This window comes from Strix aluco, chromosome 11 (genome assembly GCF_031877795.1).
Source record: "Strix aluco isolate bStrAlu1 chromosome 11, bStrAlu1.hap1, whole genome shotgun sequence".
Lineage (NCBI taxonomy): Eukaryota > Metazoa > Chordata > Aves > Strigiformes > Strigidae > Strix > Strix aluco.
In genome coordinates this window covers 21,622,138-21,640,640 of record NC_133941.1, presented here as the reverse complement: position 1 = coordinate 21,640,640, position 18,503 = coordinate 21,622,138, and the positions used below count along the sequence as shown (strand labels likewise).

General features: G+C 41.3%; 1 protein-coding gene across 7 annotated transcripts in view; it reads left to right on the top strand.

Annotated features, from left to right (window-relative positions):
* The window catches only part of VGLL4 (vestigial like family member 4), a 105,507-nt gene that overhangs the window by 54,812 nt on the left and 32,192 nt on the right, over positions 1 to 18,503 (top strand). The window contains exon 1 of one of the 7 annotated variants that reach the window (XM_074836649.1): positions 2,375 to 2,884. The exons of 4 other annotated variants lie outside the window; for them this stretch is intronic. In XM_074836649.1, coding sequence (XP_074692750.1) covers positions 2,803 to 2,884 — 82 coding nt within the window. In that variant the 5' untranslated portion in view covers positions 2,375 to 2,802. Of the gene's footprint in view, positions 1 to 2,374; positions 2,885 to 6,521; positions 6,639 to 14,556; positions 14,578 to 18,503 lie in introns of those variants that run through there. 2 more of the 7 variants (XM_074836652.1, XM_074836653.1) reach the window with 2 other exon arrangements.

Sequence of the window (18,503 nt, the reverse complement as noted above, 5' to 3'; positions counted from 1 at the left end):
AACCCGTAGACCAGTGATGACTGGTCTAATAAAGAAGACTTCTTTATTAGTGTCTGCACAGCACTACTGAGCAGTCAGTGTTTTTGTAGGCAATACTCAACCTTGCTTTTCCAAACAACTCGAAGAAGTATGTATCTTTGAATATAGAGGGGAATTTATATTGGACTTTGAACTATAATGCCCTTGTGTAGCTAACACAGTATGTGCAAACCCTGTCTTGTAGACCACTGCTCTAAAGAAGTTTAGAATATTGCTTTCTTTTCTTCATCACCTGCACTTCCCACAGAAATTTATTTTAAATTGGAAAAATTAAATACTTATCTCTTCTTATCCTTCTGAAGCATCCATAAAATGTTATATTAATGTTATATATTGTGTTATATATATGTGTTATATTGTGTTATATATAATGTTATATATTAATGTAAATTCAGGGATGCTCTCTATATTAAAAACTGTACATATCAGAAGTATTTTCTCCAAAAGCTTTGGCATTTGTATTTCATGCTGAAGAAATGTGCCTCTTTCACTATGTTGTAGATATGGATTTTTATCACAGTTTATATCTTAAAGGGCTAAGACTTCTCTTGATGCCTTTATTAAATAGCTTGTTTAATCTGAAGCATTGGTATAGAGTATCTTTGAATCTGAGTATGTACAACATGAGCTGCTATGTAGCTGCAGTCCCCCTGCTTAAAAATCATAATGTTCTTCTCTTTATAGAAAACATTTATCTTCCTAGAAAATACCACGGTCTGGAGATCTGTGGCTACAACTTTTGTGGTAACAAATCCTGTGAAGCAAAAAAACAACTGCAGCCTCTTTATTAGGTACCGTCCAAGAAATGTACTGTTACCTCAGCGTTAAGTACCCATAAGTTTTGACACCACGTTAAAGTCTTAAAGATCAATAGCACTTCTAATTAGGAGAGTGCCCTTGTTGCATATAAATAATCAATAAAAGGCTTCTTGACCTTCATCTTCCCAGCAATGCAGAATTCCTCTCGGGTAATTTGTTTCCTGCTGTATTGAATTCAGCGCTGTTAGTGGACATAGTCCTTCAGTCAAAGCACATAGGTGGATAACGCACAGGACTACTTTTTGTGTCTGAAGTGAGGAGAAACCTTATTTCGGCTCTAGGGAATCTTCCTTGGAGGGAAATGTCCTATTCCTATTTATCAGTAGTAAATTTAACTAAATTACCTGATCTCACTGCAGTGGCCTGCATTCAAGCAGTACTTTTCAGAATGCCTTGACAAAATGTCACTGCATGAGTTGCCTCGGTAATGGACTATCCCTTCTCTAACAGAGAGACATTCCCAAGGTGGCAATGGAAGTTTGTTACTGGTTTTGAGTGTCTGCTCTTGTGTGAAAATCCTCCATCCCAGAAAGGCAGGGATGGGTGATGCTCCCAGCCAGCCAGGGCAGAGGGAAGACTGGGACTCTATTTGTTTGTCTTGGACCAAACTCCCCCGGTATTTATTTCTCTTTTTCTGTCAAATCAGACTTCAGGTGCTGATCAGCCGCAGGAAATGCAGACTGATGCCCCTTAGGTTAGCGCATGCTTCCACCCCTACAGATGTTCCACCCTTTTGTGATGAGTCATGCACATCTGTATAAGCAGCTGGAGGCTTTGTGATGGAGGTGGGGACTGCAGAAGGGCAGACCACATCCTGAGATGAGAGCAACTGCTCAGAAAACCTCCATCAGTTCTGTCGTCTAAACCGGAGCTTTAACAGCTGTGAAAAATCCCGAACACGGAGCGTTTAACTGCTTTAAACGGTTTTAAAAATCAAGTGTAATTGTGCGCTGATTGAATTGCAGCAGTGTGTGAGTGCGCGGGGCCTGGCTGTGCAGGTGTACCCACTGTTCCACATTTCTTTGGTTTTAACTGTCTTTAGCATGGCAGAGCTGCCGGTATTTTACAGTATTACTGTAAAACAGCGTTCTTTTTCACTGTGACGGCGTCGGGAGATGGCTGAGGCCATGCTAGGAAATTAAGTACAAGTTTAAGAGAAAGAATTAATTTTAAACAGCTGGATTGAGCTCAGTTCTCCTGCTCAGCAGCCCGACCAAAAAGTTGCTGTGGGTCTGCTCCTGCCCCGTGTCCAGAGGAGGCCCCTCTGCTCCCCGCGCTCCCCCCGCTTCCCTCCCCCTCCATCCTCCTCCTCCTCTTCCTCCCCCCGGCAGTGCTCCGCCGCGGCCCTGCTGCACAGGCCCCTTCTGTCCGGGCCCTCCACCGCCGCCTCTTGCTTTCAAACACTCGGTGCATTTAGAGCCTGATCTTGTGCAGAAAATATCCCTGACATTTGAGGCGCTCCAGGGATTCAGGGCGCAGGCGCAGTGCTCCCGCCCGCTGGCGAGAGGAAGCTGCTTTACATACGAGTCATACCAAGCATAGCCTGCATGTCAGCGCACTCCACTTGCAGCGGGCTGTGAGCACAACTAGTGTGTCTTTGTCCTAGGAAGTTTCCCTTGTTTCTGATTTTTTTTTTTTTGTTGTTTTTTTTTTTTTTTTTTTTCCCTCCGCGTGTGGTTTGTTTTTTTTTTTTTTTTTTTTAAATTGGTAAAAGACTTGAAAACTTTTTAGACAGCCTTCTTTGTACCGAAGGACACAGTGTAGTTCTCAGAAGTTGGGACGGGAGAGTGCGTGTGTGCGGGTTAACCCCTCCGCCTCCCGCGCTCTCTCCGGTGGGTCAGGCGGAGGCCGGGCCCGGGGCTGGCCGAGCTCCGCACCCCCCGCCGGGCCTCCCCCGAGCCCGGCCGGCAGCAAACGAGCCGGTCTTTTTTGCTAGCCCGATAAATGCTATTTATGAAGATGGACCTGTTGAACTACCAATACTTGGACAAGATGAACAACAATATCGGCATTCTGTGCTACGAAGGTAACGCTTTCGCTTCGCCAGCGCCCTTTGTCGGGGCTGCTGCTGCTGCTCGGAGCCTCAATCCTCCCGAGCCGGGGGGAGGCACCGCGCAGGCTGCGCTGCTCAAGCTTTGTAGAAGGGATTCTCGGCTTTCGATTTGTTTCCGGCAAGGAGTATTTTTAGTGTTAACTTTATTTTTTCTTAAAGAGAGCGTGAGTTGCGCTAGCGTAAAGGACCGCGTTGCTGCTTTTCCGGCAGGTAGAGTTTTTGTTCGCCGTTTCTGTAGCTGCGGAAGGCGGCGGTGGGTGCGCGTTCCCCGCCGGGCCCCCGCCGCTCCGGGCCCGCAGAACCCGCGGAACTCCCGCGGCCCATTGTCCGGCTGCGCGGGGGCGCCGCGCCCCGCCTCCCGCCATCCGCGGGGCCGTTGCGCCCGGCGGCCATTGCACGGGGCGGGGGGGGGGGGGGCGGGCCGCCTCCTGCGCTGGGCTGGGCGCGGAGCTGGGCGCGGAGCTGAGCCGAGCCTAGGCCGGCTGCAGCTCCTGGAGGCTGGCGCTTGCTCTGCGCGTGGCCAGCGGTAGTGGTCCCGTTTGGAAGTTGCCCGAGGTAACAGGGTAAAGTGAGTTTCTTAATCTAGTGGAGTTTTATCTACGTGCAGTTCGAAGAAGTGGTTATGGCTTGGCTTTGCCTGGAAAGAAAGGCACCACTGAGCTAATTCAGCTTGGCAGCAGAACTGTTTTTGCTGTAGCCACACACAAGCATTGCAGAAATCTTTCTTCTGATTCAGCAGGAACATTTTCCATGTTCATTTGGAAAATAAACTTGCTGTAGCTGTCAGGGGAGGAACAATAAGGAGTATCCCAAGGACTAGGAGTTATCTGTGCTTACTCTTCAGAAAAAGACCAGGCCAGAAGACAGGGTGCTGAACCTCGCTTTGGAAAATACCATCTTTTCTATCATTAAACCAGCATGGCCACATTTCTTTCCTTCAGGAAGTGGAAGGGCACCCTGTAGAACAGTTAATATCTCTGTTTCATTTTTTTTCTTCTTTTTTCTGCACAAATACGTATATATTTGCTTGAATAAAGGTCTTTTACAGAAGACTGAGCTTGCCCATCAGTACTGAATAATATAGAGCTGGGATTCAGTAGAGTTGAATTTTCAAGCTCTTTCTTATCCTGTGCTTTCTTCATTACAGCAAGAAAACTAGTTAAAGAAAGAAAAGAAGGAAGAACAGATTGCAGGATCCTTTAACTTTTTCATTGTTCTCTGTAGTAACCAGTGCTTTCTTTGGAAGCAATTGACAATTTCTGATGAAGACCGTGAAGTTTTGCATAAAATTCTACTTACGTGGTACATGTTCCTGAGTGTTTTGTTGACTAAGGCAGAAGAACTGTAGTTTTGGCTCATTAGTTCAATTCATTATAATTATGCCTGATATTTATGGAAGATTCTTTCCAGCCCCTTTTTTCCCCACCCTCTTCTCAAGTAATTGTTATTTAACCAGATCTTAGCTTTAATGGTTCAAAAGCAAAAAAACCCCCACAGCTTAAGGAATACACTTTACTATAGCAGTCTTTGTTTAGTTTAAACATCTGTTGCTATTTTCCTTATTCTGGAAGTTAACATTTTTAACACTAAAATAAACACATGCAAAATGGAGAAAAGAAAAGCAAAACTTCAGTGGTGTTCATAGTGAGGTGTTTATATCCCAGTGGTTTAAAAAGTATAAACACTGGCAACATCTGCACTGAACTCGAAGGGTGTTTTGGAGATGCCTACAGATCTTCCATGCCTCTGCCACAGTATTTAGTTTATAAGTGAGTTGTGTCAGCAGTGGTGGATCTTGTCTTTTCAAAGACACTGCTGTGGTAGTAACTATATTGATGGCAAAGTGCCCTTTCAAACTCAATTAATTAGGGTTTATTGAAAAGTACTTTTGCAGATGTAGGATCAGATACAAATACATTGTATGATGTGAAAATAGGTTTGAAATTTCAGAGGAAAGAATTATGCACCTATATGCCACAGGCAATAAGTGAGATGGATTCCTTATTCCTTTAGATTCTCTCTTGAAACACTTGCTTTTGCTTATTGAGATAATTGGTATGCTGGCAAAATGTGTCGTTATCGTTTTATGAGGTTTACTAGCAGTTTTAATCTTTCACCTCTGCAACAAGCCACCGGAACTATGTGCCATTGATTTGTAGCTGCAGCTTACGGGTAAGGGATGTATTGGTACATAAGAAATAGGAAAAGTTCTTCCATCATGTGCATTTGGCAGCCCTTTAGTTCAACATGGAGTAGAAGAATATAATTTGCATCCCAACACAAGTCCTGCTTTTTCTTGCCCAGCAAGAGTTACAGATAGCAATTTGTTATCTGTAAGCGTGAGGCTCCTGAGTGAAGGCCAGCACTTCCTTGGCTGGTAGGTGCAAGAAGCCTCGGCTATGTCTTAGTCTCATTCTGTTCCTAAGTAGTCTCACTCCTGATCGTGCCCCAGTGAGTATGGGAGCATTTATTCACAGAGTGCAGTTTAGTTCATAACACATACTTCTCATTTTGGCTTCTTATTTTGTGGAGGTCTGGGAAAAGAGAGTAGAATGGTGACTAATACAGATGGGATCTGCTTTATGGACAGAAAAGTGTCTTTTTGTTGAGTTGGAGGGGAAATGGGAGATCTAGAAGTTCTCCTATTAACCATTAAGAAGTAATGGTGTGTGGCAGATTTAGCTGACTGCTTTGTAGTGTGGAACCTTAAGTGAAGTTGCCTGTTTTCTCAAACATAAGAATTTTTCGTTTTGTTTTGTTACTGTGAGGTTGGTCTAACACTGGCATGTGTTGCCCAGAGAGGTTGTGGAGTCTCCATCTTTGGAGATTCTCAGAACCCAACTGGACACAGCCCTGAGCAACTTGCCATAGCTGAGCCCGGTTTTGAGCAGGAGGTTTGGACTAGATGATCTCCAGAGATGCCTTCTAGCCTCAGTGCTTCTGTGAGTCTGTAATATGATGGAAAGTTCTGCACACTCATGTAATTAAGACAGCCACAGCCAGGAAAAGGATTATAACCAGAGATGGTGTGAGAGGGTTTTTGAAAGGGGGTCCAGAACTCTGAATCACAGAATAAAGCCATTTCCTTTCCTCAGGGTTGTTTGTTTTATACTGATAATTTGCGTCCTTTTGAGTGTTTTCTTAATATTATTACTAGCTTTGCACTGCTTGTGATGCCCCATGATAATCTCAATTTTGATTGATGCTTTTGAAGGAAAATCTTAATTTTAACAGCATGGTGGGATTTTTTAACAAGTTTCATAAAAAAGAACATTTGAGTTTTGTCTCCCTCTCTGGTGAAAGAAAATTTTTAAATCATTCAAATGAGAATGTTTAGTCTTTGCCAGTGGGAAAATGACAGTTATATCAGCAACGATCAACCTTTTCAAGCAATTTATTGTAATCTATTTGGTGCAATAAGAAAGAAAAGAAGAAATAATTAGAGAATTGTTGATTCAGCGTCTGGATGTTGATTTTTAGCGCGAATACATCTGATAACCTCCTACTAAACCTTTGCTGCCTGTTATCAACAGTGGCCAGTTTAATGAGTAGTGCTTTCATATAATTGTTTTCTTCTTAATGAGCTCAGAGACATCCGAAGACTCTTGGGAGACTGTTGTCCTCGCTGAGGTGCAAAGGCCGTGAAGCAGAACCATTCTGTACCAGTCTGGCATTCCCAGTGCTTCGTATCAAATGACAGGCACTTGATCCGGGCATGTATTCAGAGGTAGAACATCTGCATCTTGTTTTGCAATGGAAACTCACTTAACTTTAGCTGAATATTCTTCCTCCGAGAGCCTTGTGTGTGAGGTAATGGCAGGAGGGCTCAGAGTTAAACAAAACAAATCACAGGTGATCCTGCTCTTTGACTAGTGCAGGGGCAGCCTAGCAAGTTTTGGCTCCTTGTTTCCGATAGAATATGTATGAGAAGGTGCAGTGTCCCAGTAGAAGATTTGTTTCATTTTGTTGTTTATCTGAGGGAGTGTACAGATGGTTGTGTGTTGGAAGGCAGATTTCTGTCTTCCTTCCTCTCTCTCCCATTTTCAAATGCTTTGCGTTATTACTGCATTCTCAAGGCTTGAACTGCTGTGCTGGGAAAGGTATAAAGAAATGCAATAAGATGCTAAGAAATCCCCCAGGCATGTTATGAGACTTGGAGCACTCAAAATAGTTATACAGAGTTCTCTGGACAGTCCAGAAGACTGGTTTTTTTTAATGAAGAAAATTGGATCCAGATTTGTAGAAAAACACCCCTTTTTGGTTGCGGGACAGCTTACATTAGTTAGTGGCATATTACATAATTATTTCACTGACTTCCTGTAACAATGAAGCATTAGTTGGCTACAGCACTGAGCTTGCATAGCTATAGATCTTCTTAGGGCACTGCAAGGCATTTTGAATATATGCATCTCTTCCCAAAAAGGCCAGTTTAGATGTTTGATATCAAACAAGGAGCCTGAAACAGGTTCTGCTAACTTCATTTGCTTTTTAATGAAATGTAACGTGTTTTCTTAAGTTCTAAAGAATAGTTTCCATCCATTTTCTTTGCTGACCTTGCATTTTACTCTGGGCTTGTAACATCAGTTTCTCCTATTAACTCCGAAATTTGGTTTAGTTTCTAAATATATAAAATGACTTTAACGTTATTATTCTATTAAGAGTTAGTGAAATAATAAATGGGATAAAAATCTCCTTCACGGTGAATTAAGCGTACTTACTTGTCATGCAGTGTAAAATTTTTGTTCAAAGTCATATAAATTAAGATGCACCTACAGAACATTCCCCATTTATAGAACATTCTGTGGGTTTTGCTTTTTCAGTGTGTCTTATCTTCAGGAAAAAACAAAGAGCTCCAACTTCACAGTTGGGCTTTTCTTACTCATTTCCTCCTAGCGTGAAGTTGGGAATATCCTCTTCAGTACTGACATCAAAATTCAGTTTATTTTCCTCATTCATCAAAGGCAAGATAGATTTAGGTCATACTTAAGCATTTTTTTTCTCTGGAGTTCTGTTGTTCTCCTCATCCTTGATGCTAGTTCAGCATTTGTACTGAGAACTCAAACAAGGAAATTAAAAAACCAAATACAATAGCGGGTGATCCCACAACTTCCAATAGATAAGATAGGCAGCACTTTTTTTTCTGAAATAAAAGGTAGTGAGGTTTGTAGCAGTAAGTTGAATTCTGTGTTAATGAGCAATTTGCTTCAAGGCTGTAACTTGTTACTCACAAGTCAAATTTGTTACAGTGCCAGGTCTCTTTGGATATAAATCCAGGGATTTTAGGAGACATTGAAAAAGCTTAAATTGCTCCAGAGTTTGAACAATGCACTGTATTGTATGGAGAACTGTTAGAGAAAAAATAAAGCTTAAACAACAGTCTTCATTGTGTGGCATCTAAAATTATGAATGAAAAAGTTCATCCATATGTATTGGTTTTGCCTTTTTTAAATATCTGTTTTGCATGAAAATAGTTGACTATTAATTTCTTCTTCAGGATTAATACAGATGGGCCTTTATATTTGATTTTGGCTGAATAGACGACAGAGTTTTAACATGCTGCATGCAGACAGTGTGCCAAGCAATTTAGCAAAGTTGTTTACACTAACAATAATCCAGCAGGACAGAGCCTATAATTTTTCACTGATAATAGTATGAGGTAGTGATGAATACAAGTTTCTGGAGGAGTGTTTACAAAAATGGTATTGTACTTTTTTAGAGCCATGAGTGTTTTTGGTTTAAATTTCTTTTTTAAAGCTATCCAGTTTTTTCTTCATCATGCACTCCGTATCATCTCCCTGAAAATTACTTTACAAATCAGCGTGGAATGATTGCTGGACACAGAGAGTCACTGTTTCCTTTCCCTTCCAGTTAAAAGCCATGCACTTTGGGAGATAATTGACTGCGCAGTATAGCGCTGCTAGATGTTGTTGTATAAGCACTATGCAAAGACCGTGGGTGCAGTAACAGATACACCATGAGTGCCATGATGCACAGTTTGAATTTCCTGGAGGCAGATTTCCCTTGGTGCTTCATTTAACAGCTTTTTTTAAGAGCGAGCTGACGTTCTCAAGCCTGTCTCTACAAGTTGATGTAATGGCGCGTGTAGCTTGGTGAGTACTGGCATGTATCTTGGGACTCGTGGTGGGACGGAAGGAGAGGCCGTAGATCATCCAGCACAAGTGCAGTTTTGAACAGGCAGTTGAGCTCTTAATTAGGGTTATCTCTATCAACTTGTAAACCTCATGTTACAGATGGATGGAGTTGGAAGAGTGTTACTCTTAATGTCAGTAGTAGTTTGGCACTGATTGTAAGGTAAGGCAAGCTTGGAGCATTTTACTTGTTAGGAAGGAGCTCTGTACAGCTTTTTCTTGTATAACCTTGGTAAAGTTGAAGTAATGGTGTTCCTGGGACCACCACAACATTGGTTTTAGCCAAAGACAAAGTCATCCAGAAATTGCAGTGAGGTGGTGAGTCTTCATCAAAGACCTTCAGATACCTAGTTTTAATAGAAATGTAAGTCCTGAAAATCTTAAGCAGAAAGTGGTAAGAGTGTGGGGGACAAAAGTGTGAAATGGGGTTTAGAATGTTTCCTTTAACTAAGTTTCATGGCACTGTTTGGTATCAGATTTTTTAAAGTAGCACTTTTTTCTTCGCTTTTTAACTTTGTTGTTGCTAGTGTTAGAAACAAGAACTTGTTAAACACAGTACCTCATGGTGCAATGTCCTGTGTGACACTTTGTGCCTCATTTTGTCTTTGGAGGAAAAGATCATCCCCAGTGGGGTGTACATGGATAGAGGTAGATAGTGTTTGGGATAAAGTGGGGTGTTACGGTCTTTGTGGCATCGGAGGAGGAAAGAAAGTATGCCTTCAGCAGGCAGGTGCCAGCTTGGTTCCTTCACAAAAAACGGCTCCTGTCTTTTCATAATACACATTGTTACAAGAGTCTATCTTTGATTGTTTTAAGACACGTTCTTTTTCACTCTTCATCATTTTGGAGTGTTCCTTGTCAACTGTGAGAACCAAACATTGCAGTGTATAACTTTCCTCCTATTCTTCCAAGCGTTGCTAGCGGGTTCCAGGAAATATATTTGCTCTCCCAGGAAAAGTTTGGAACCAGTTGTGTTTAAAAAGCAATAGTTTTTCCTGGAAACCCATTTGACAGGGCAGGCATGGAAACCACTCAGCATTACACCTCCCTGGTTTGCAAGATTTAATATTTATTCCTCGGCATGCAGAATAGGTTTTTTGACTTTAAACATGGGTTGTAGTTAGAACTAAGAGAGATTTAGTAGATGAGCCTATCTTTTTTGCCCAGGATGGGAATGTCACTGCTGTACGGGAATATAAGTCAATATTGAAATACTTACTATGTTTTATTTTAACCAAAAATCACAGAACAGCAGATTGGCAACAGCCTTTGTAGCAACCATCTACAAAATGCCCAGCACAGCAATCTTTTGAGTAAGAAAAGTGAAAACCAAAGCAGCTAAGGGAATAGCTGTTGTTTTTTTGGGGATGAGTATTTACTTGTTTTGCGAATGGCATTATCACACTCTGGTCGCACTTTAGAGATGGTATTGTGACTTCCAATTTTGTTATTTAATTGTCAATGTTTAGTATGTCTCACTTCTGAAAGTAAATCTAGATATTTGTAAAATTAGCAGGTTTTGACACTTTCAGAGCAGAACCTTCCAGAAAATTATGTTTCTTGACTCCAGATTGGAGTTGTTTTCTCTGTGTTGCATTGCTAATTGTAATTAAATGGCTGTATGAAGAAAATCAAAGTTGTCCAGTCAAAAGGAAATTATTTCTATGAATCTAAGTTATCTAGGAAGACCAGTATATGTCACACAAGAGCTAGCCAAGTAAAATAAGACTATTTAGTTGTTCTGTTTATATTCTTTGGAAAGCAATCTGTTCTAAAGCAGGAGCTCTACAAAAAGTACTCAGCATATAGAAAAAAAAGTTCGCATAAGTATGGTACCTCCTTTGTGGTGGTTTTATACAGAACACATTAAATGAAGATGGGGTGAGGGAAGTGCTGTATGATTCATATAGGACAAGTTTGAACTCAGCCAGTTTCTTGGATTTAGTATAAATATTTATGGCATTGAAGGGGATTTTTTTTTTTTTTAATATGCTTCCTTGTGCTCCAGATCTTTTAGATGTCCTCCTCAGACATCTGGTGTGCATTGCTGCTTGTTTAACCCCCACCCTTCAGTTTTCATGCTGTGGCATCTTGGAGAGCTATCGCAGTCACTCTGTGGTCGGCGTAAATTAAATCTCATAGAGCCAGCTGGGAGAATGCTGACGTGCACACTTTTCCTGCTGAATGCTCTAAAACCAGTGGCTACAGTTAGAGGTGAACACTTTGCTCTTGTCTTGCTGTAGGCATCATACTGAGCTATTTACCAAAGGTGTCAAAAATACAAATTCCAGCATTAACAATGATGTTTACAGACTCTCAACTAGTTTCTCTCTTAGAAGAAGCTTCTTTTATCAGCATTATATAATTAATGTATATAACTTGGCTCATCAGCAAAAAAAAATAATAGTTTTCTTCCTCTAAAAATCCTTAAAAGTCCTAATTTCTAAGCCTGTAACTGCTTTGAGGTACATTACGCTTGCTTTAACAGCTAATCTGTGGATGTACTGAGTTTTTCTTTGTAGTACAGTAAATTGAACACTACCCTATTTGGTTTCAAGTGTTTCTCAATGAGTCCATTTAGAAGCAAGTATGATAACAAACATTTTAATACTCATTGTAACATATTTATTTTTTTAATCCTCTCTGCAGAATCCTAGTCCTCACAGAAACCTAGTTAATTCAAACTTCAGCTACCCCACGAAATAAATAGTGAACATTATCTTTATTTACAGAGGGGGAAAAAAGAGCTGTAATTGGTTAAATTCACATAAGTCAGGGATAAAGCTGACAGCAGCATTCAGAGTGCCTTGGTTGTAATACTTTGCCGTAGATGCTAAACCAAAGTGCTTTTACCTGTTTGTTTTGAGATGTGCAAATAAAACTTGTAATTAATCAGCTAAGCAGATAAAAACTCTGGTCTTTGAAACTTGGACTGATGATACATGGACTAGGTGCTTGCTTTCTGATCAGCAGTCATGGGGGGAGCAGACACTTCTGGACTAAAATCTCTTGTGACTGTGGTTCATCTATAGTGGACCCCTTCTAAACGGAGATGATGAAATCTGTTCCGGTGGAAGTAGTTGAGTCTTTTTAACTGATCCAAGGAATGAGCTCTTACAAAGAATAGTGGGATGGAAGAATTTTAAGTTCCTCTATTTGAGCCGCGGGACCTCTGCAGGTCTGTTCTTTTACATTTGAAGCCTGTTGAGTTGCATAAAAGGAATGTGCCCACCGATGCTGGCAGTTAATTTTATATTCTCTTCAGAAGATGAGTTGGGATGAGAAACTTCAATTAAATAGCAGTCCAACTGTGGTCATGCAATGCATGGCTCAGCAACAGGCAAGCTGATAACCCATTTATGACCTAAAGCAGTGCTTCCAAACCTTCTTAATTAATGCAGTGTCTCACTGCCCCTGAAGTGGCCGTTTGGTTCCATTAAAAAATTCACAGTGGTATTTAGTAGAGTGCCTGCTTAACTATGGGTTGGAACATCTTTAATGTGTGGTAGAGGGTAGAGATCTGCAGAAATGTTTGGGATGTACCTTGTTCAAGTAAAATGGGAAAGGATTTAACAGATAATTAACTGGGGAGTAGTATAGTCACGTAGCGAGAGATTTAATTTCTGGATCCTGTGGAGCTACTACATGTGAATGGTGGGACACAGGCATACAACTGACATTTTTTGTTACCTTCATTTCATCAACTCATCTGCTCTTCCCTGTCTTTTCTCTGGAATGAGTTGCATCTGCAGCTTTGAAATAAATAAACAAGGAGCCTGGAGTTAAGTTAATCAGAAGGGAGATTCAGCTAAAGAGTAGTAGGTATAGGGGGAGGAAGACAAAGCTGTCATTAAAGGTCTTGGAGAAGTGGAGTGTAACTCTGGTATTGCTCACCCATTCCAATCCCATGATTGTCAAGATAACTTCAAATACATGAATTTCTGCTTGTTCCTTGCTTTTCCAAGTGTTCTGGAAAACCTGCCCTTGGTGCCCAGAAAACTGTGAGAAAGGCTGTCCAGGCAGCATGTAATTTCTTGGTAGCAAACACAATCCCTCCCTCTATCTTTCCTGCCTTCGCTTCCCCTTGGAGAGAACATTTATTTTAAGCGACCCTGCAACTTGGCCCCATAAACCACCCTCCTTCTTGTGAAATAAACAGTCCAGCTACAATTTAGACAGTGCTTGTATCTATCCCATAGCACGATAGGGCTGTCTCCCTTTTGTCTCTCTGAATCTGACCTCTAGCAATCTCAGTCACTGCATGGTAGTGCCGACTGTTGGAGTGGGTAGGAGCGTTAATTCAGATCCATTATCTTCAGTCCTTTTGAGGAGGAATTAATAATGTTCTCTGGTACCAGGTTTTTCACAACTGAATCTTCTAGTGGAACAATGGTTTGCAAACTCTTGTACCCTGTGGTTACTTAAAATTCTTGTGGGGATCTCTTCATAGCGAGCTTTTTTCCCCCAATAAAATTACTTATCTTAGTTGCATGTCATGAACCCAAGATTAAAAACTGCTATGTCAGAGGCACAAAATTAATTTTATCTTTTTCCTTAGTGGTGGTGTGTGCCTGTTTCTTTTGGAAGACAGTCCTTTCAGGAACAATGGTAATATTTTGGATTTTTTATGTGTGTTTCTTTATACCAGCACCCATACCCCTGGAGAAATTAGGTGGCATCCTCTCCTCTCCATCTTATGAGCCACACTGTTCTCTGGGCTTTTCTAGAAGATGAAGCCTTCACAAGTTTTTGATAATTAAAACACTGCATGTGAGCAACATCTGCGGAAGGCTGTTGGGTTGTGTCTCAGAATAATACAAAGCCAATGGGTTGAAGGATCTATATTATCCAACCTTGTAGTGCTTATGATGAGCTTGAATTAATTCTCTTCTACTGGCTGAGGCACTGACTGGGTCATATCTCAGCCCACTGCCATCAGTTACAGTAAAACCCTGCACATAAGGAATTGGCAAGCTGACACGTCCTCCTCATTTTCTATGTAAATAGCATGATCAAAAGACTATCTTGTTTTCATCTGAATGGCTCATGTAGTTTGCTGTTGGATTCAGAGTGCCTGACTGCCCTGCACAGTTGTCACTGCTCTCTTGCTTCCCTTCCTGGAGAAGGGATTTTGGAGCCCATTTTGAAGGACAAAGGGATTTTGTTCTTTACAATGGATTCTTTGTGGGAGATGGGGTGGAATTGTTCTGACACTCTGTGGATTAAAGTCTTCAATATTCTGCCCAGCTTGGTTGAAGGGGCTCTGTGTTCCTTAAATACGTGAGTTCATTTCAGACAGGCTGCAATCAGGTAGCAGAAGACCAAAACTGAAATGAAAATTTTTCATGTGTTCCTTAGGCCAGTTGTAATTTGCTCCTTTCACCTCAGTTTAGGAAGAGATTATCCTGTTGGTGACCATGAAGGTGGCAGCAGCTCCTAGTTGTGTGTCCATGTGCATGTGATGATTAAGGCTTGCCTCCCATCCCACCTCCTCCTGTCCTGTGGCAGCAGCTTCAGGTATTTGACTGCTTGGCCACATGCCATATGGGGAAAGTGCAGTAGCCAAGACTTTGCTTTTTATGTGTTTTGGGGTTTGGTTTTTGTTTTTAACTTACCATTTTGAGTCACTTGTATGCTACTAAAAGGAATCCAATCAGGGAACTTAGCACAAAGCTTTGCAGGACTTGCATGCAGCTCTTTTAGAAGGCTGTTTTTCTTGAGACTCTGAATTTTTCCACATGTAGCAAAGGAGAATAATGTGAAAAAAGGTGTTCGGAGCATGTTTATAGTAAACGACAATAAAAGCTTGCAGTATATCTAAAAATAGACTCCAATTTAAATAAGTGGAATATTTTTTTTTACCTTTGCATAGCACCTTTTGCTTCAAATCCTTATGAAAGAAACAGTGCACAATTTATTGGATTTAATTTTAATACGACCCCATTAGAAGTGAACTTAAAATTAATGTTTGAAGCATGGTTGCTGCAGAACATACTGACTGTGCTTATATCCACAAGGGGCATTGATTACCCAGTGCAATAGTCTAGAATTTAATTTCTGTTACAGGATCATATCCATGAAATACCAGCCGTCAGAGCAGAAGGTGGTGTTTCAGACCTGAGTGTCTACATTGCTGTCCACTGACAGAAACAGTATCTAAAAAAACCCAGAGAGAGGGTAGCTAATGTTTTCTGTCTGCTTAGGAGGAATTGTTCAAATTTGAGCTTTCACAAATTGAATTTGCTTTTTGTCTCTCTTTGCCATTGCATGAAAATACATAAGGTATCATTTAGCATGTTGAAATACTGCTTAAACACCCAATCTAACAATTTTTTCTGTTGTGACCTTGCTGTGACTTTGATTTAGTTTTGAAATAGATGTCAGGTCTGCTAGCTTTGATTGTTTCTGCTAAAAGACAGGCTAGTCTTTGATCAGTTTAGCTTTGCCGTCTTATGTAACACAGTAAGTCATTTAGCTGGGTGACAAAAGAAAGAACACCTAGATCTGGAAACCACCATCGTTTTAGAAACCAAGATCTTCAACTTGTTGACTTAGTTACATTTCGTTCACAGTTTTTTATTGATTGTGCTTTTACATTTTTAATAAAATCACATTATCACACTGATAAAAGTAAATCTTTTTATCTGGCAACTTCTAAAATCCGCTTATCAGAAATGTGAAAGAATGCAGTATAATAGTTTTGCAAATAAATGAAAGGAAGCTGAATTCTGGTACGTTTATTATTTAAACTTTTCGTGGCGGTAGTTTTAATTACATATTCTGGAATGATTGTCTGTATTAGGAATTACTGTAACCATCAGCATGGCGTTTGTTTCCCACTTTCTCAAGTGTTATGTATCTCATGAGCATTCCAGCCAGGTTACAAGGTGCCTCTTACTGTGAGGCACCAAGGCTGGTAGGACCTCACCTCTCTTCGTGGGTCTAGCCCACAGACACTTGCCTAGAATCTCTAGAGATTTCAGCTGCACAGAGGAGAAAACATTACTTAGAAACTTAAATGACTAAATTTCAGTATTACTGTACACGGAGCATGGTGTAGGGATACACCAGAACTACTTATAATACTTCAGAATGCAGTATGTATTGACAGAGCATTAAATGGATCTTTTTGCTGCCCCAGTAAATACAAATGTCATGTTCTCTAAGCAAATACAAGAACGTGAAATTTACTGTTTTCTGCAGAAAATGTAAATCGTGCTTCTCCCTTTGTCTTCCTTTCTCTTTTATCCCCCACCTTGTTTGGGATGCTCTTGTTGGGTCCTGCTGGTCTGCACCGAATAAAAGTAATCTGTAGCCCTCTGCATAGGAAGTACAGCGAGTCTGAGGAGCTTAGCAGTTGTACCGTCCTCAGCTTATTCAGGAAGGTGTTACTGTCGGTTTTGAAGTTCCTGACACAGGGCTGTTGGTTGCTGCACTTCTGACAGTTTCCTTTATGTACCGGTATATTGACTGTGGCTTTTACCTGAGCAAGGATTGTGCGTGTCTGACCACACACGGTCACGGGACAAGGGTAACCAGAGAGTGACGATGTGTCTGTGTGGGACAGTCAATTATTTTGTAATTACTGTGGGTCTTGCTTGTGTGCCAAGCCCCGTGTAGTGGGCAGGGCTGGGTGGCCCAAGTACAGCGCCGTACGGAGCCAGACACGTGCTGCTCTCTGTACCTGGTCGTGCTTGGTAGCTGCTCAGCACGACAGCTTGCCTTTCTTTTATATGAGCCTCTGTAATGCATTGAGCAAACACCCAATGATAACTTGTGTTAAATTTTAGTCCCTCTTAACTGACTTTAAATGTTCGATCCAGGGTTTTCCTGGGAGAGCTAGCAGAAAGGCTCAGAAAGGAGAGCTCTCTGGGAGCAACCTTGCTTCCTGAGCAAAAAACCTTGAGTCTTGAACTGAGGGAAATCCTGTTTGGACATTGATGTTAACAAGTATTGTAGACATTCCTGTTGCTATTTATCTGGAGATCAGTGTAGTCTAGCATTGATTGCATTTAAATCTTGTCTGCCAGATAATTGGAATCTTTTTTTAGCTATAGTTTACGTGAGTACAGGTACTCTAAGCAGAAGAAAGGAACGTTTTTTAGACTTTCAGTTCAGACAGGTGCTGCAAAAGTTAGCTAAATGGGACATAATCTTAAAGGAGATGTGCAAATTTATGAAGTAGTCTCATGCTCTGCAATTGGACCTAAGCCGGAGTTCATTATTGGGTTGGAACAGAACACAGCCCCACAGTCACAACTGTTGAGGTGTGAAAATTGAAATTTGACAGAGGAAATATTAAGGAGCTCTGCCAGACCAGAGCATTAAAATTTATTCCATCCTGCTTGCTTTGTGGCATATCTGCTGCCCTTCTTCTTTCCATGCCATCAATTTCTTGCCTACTTACCAAGATACTTTTTTACAGTTATTTTTTTTTTAATTTAACACCAAAAATGTATTAAAAGGAGGCTCTGTTGGTACCTGGTTACCAGAGTGGAGAGAATTTATTTCAATCATAGTTTAAGTGGTCAGCAGAGACATTTTACTTCTCTTATGTTTATGAAGTAGTTTGTAGAGCTGAAATATGTAACCTTATAAATCAACTTACGTACAGAGAGTATACATATGCTGTTTTCTACAGCTATGCTTTTACAATATGATGAGAGAGAATATAAGGTGATGTAGTCAGTTTTTCACAGTACATTTGAAGGAGCAAATACAGTTACAGTTAGGTTTGGGGAAGCAACTGTGCCATTTCCCACCTGTCACAATTTAGTGTTTTGTATATAATACAGCATTTTCAAGATCAGAAATCGCGTGGCCAGCAGGGACAGGGAAGGGATCTTACCCCTGTACTCCGCACTGGTGAGCCCGCACCTTGATGACTGGGTTCAGTTTTGGGCCCCTCACTACAAAAACGACATTGAATGACTCGAGCGTGTCCAGAGAAGGGCAACAGAGCTGGTGCAGGGTCTGGAGCACAGGTCTGATGGGGAGCGGCTGAGGGAACTGGGGGGGTTTAGTCTGGAGAAGAGGAGGCTGAGGGGAGACCTCATCGCCCTCTACAACTCCCTGAAAGGAGGGTGCAGAGAGGGGGGATGAGTCTCTTTAACCAAGTAACAAGCGATAGGACAAGAGGGAATGGTCCTAAGTTGCAGCAGGGAAGGTTTAGACTGGATATTAGGAAGCATTTCTTTACAGAACGGGTAGTCAGGCGTTGGAATGGGCTGCCCAGGGAGGTGGTGGAGTCCCCATCCCTGGAGGGGTTGAAGAGTCGCGTCGACTTAGCGCTGAGGGATATGGTGTAGTTGGGAACTGTCAATGTTAGGCTAATGGTTGGACTGGATGATCTTCAAGGTCTTTTCCAACCTAGACAATTCTGTGATTCTGTGAAATCTGCTTTAGCCTGTGCTGCTCATCTCTGAATAATATGTGTTTTTTTA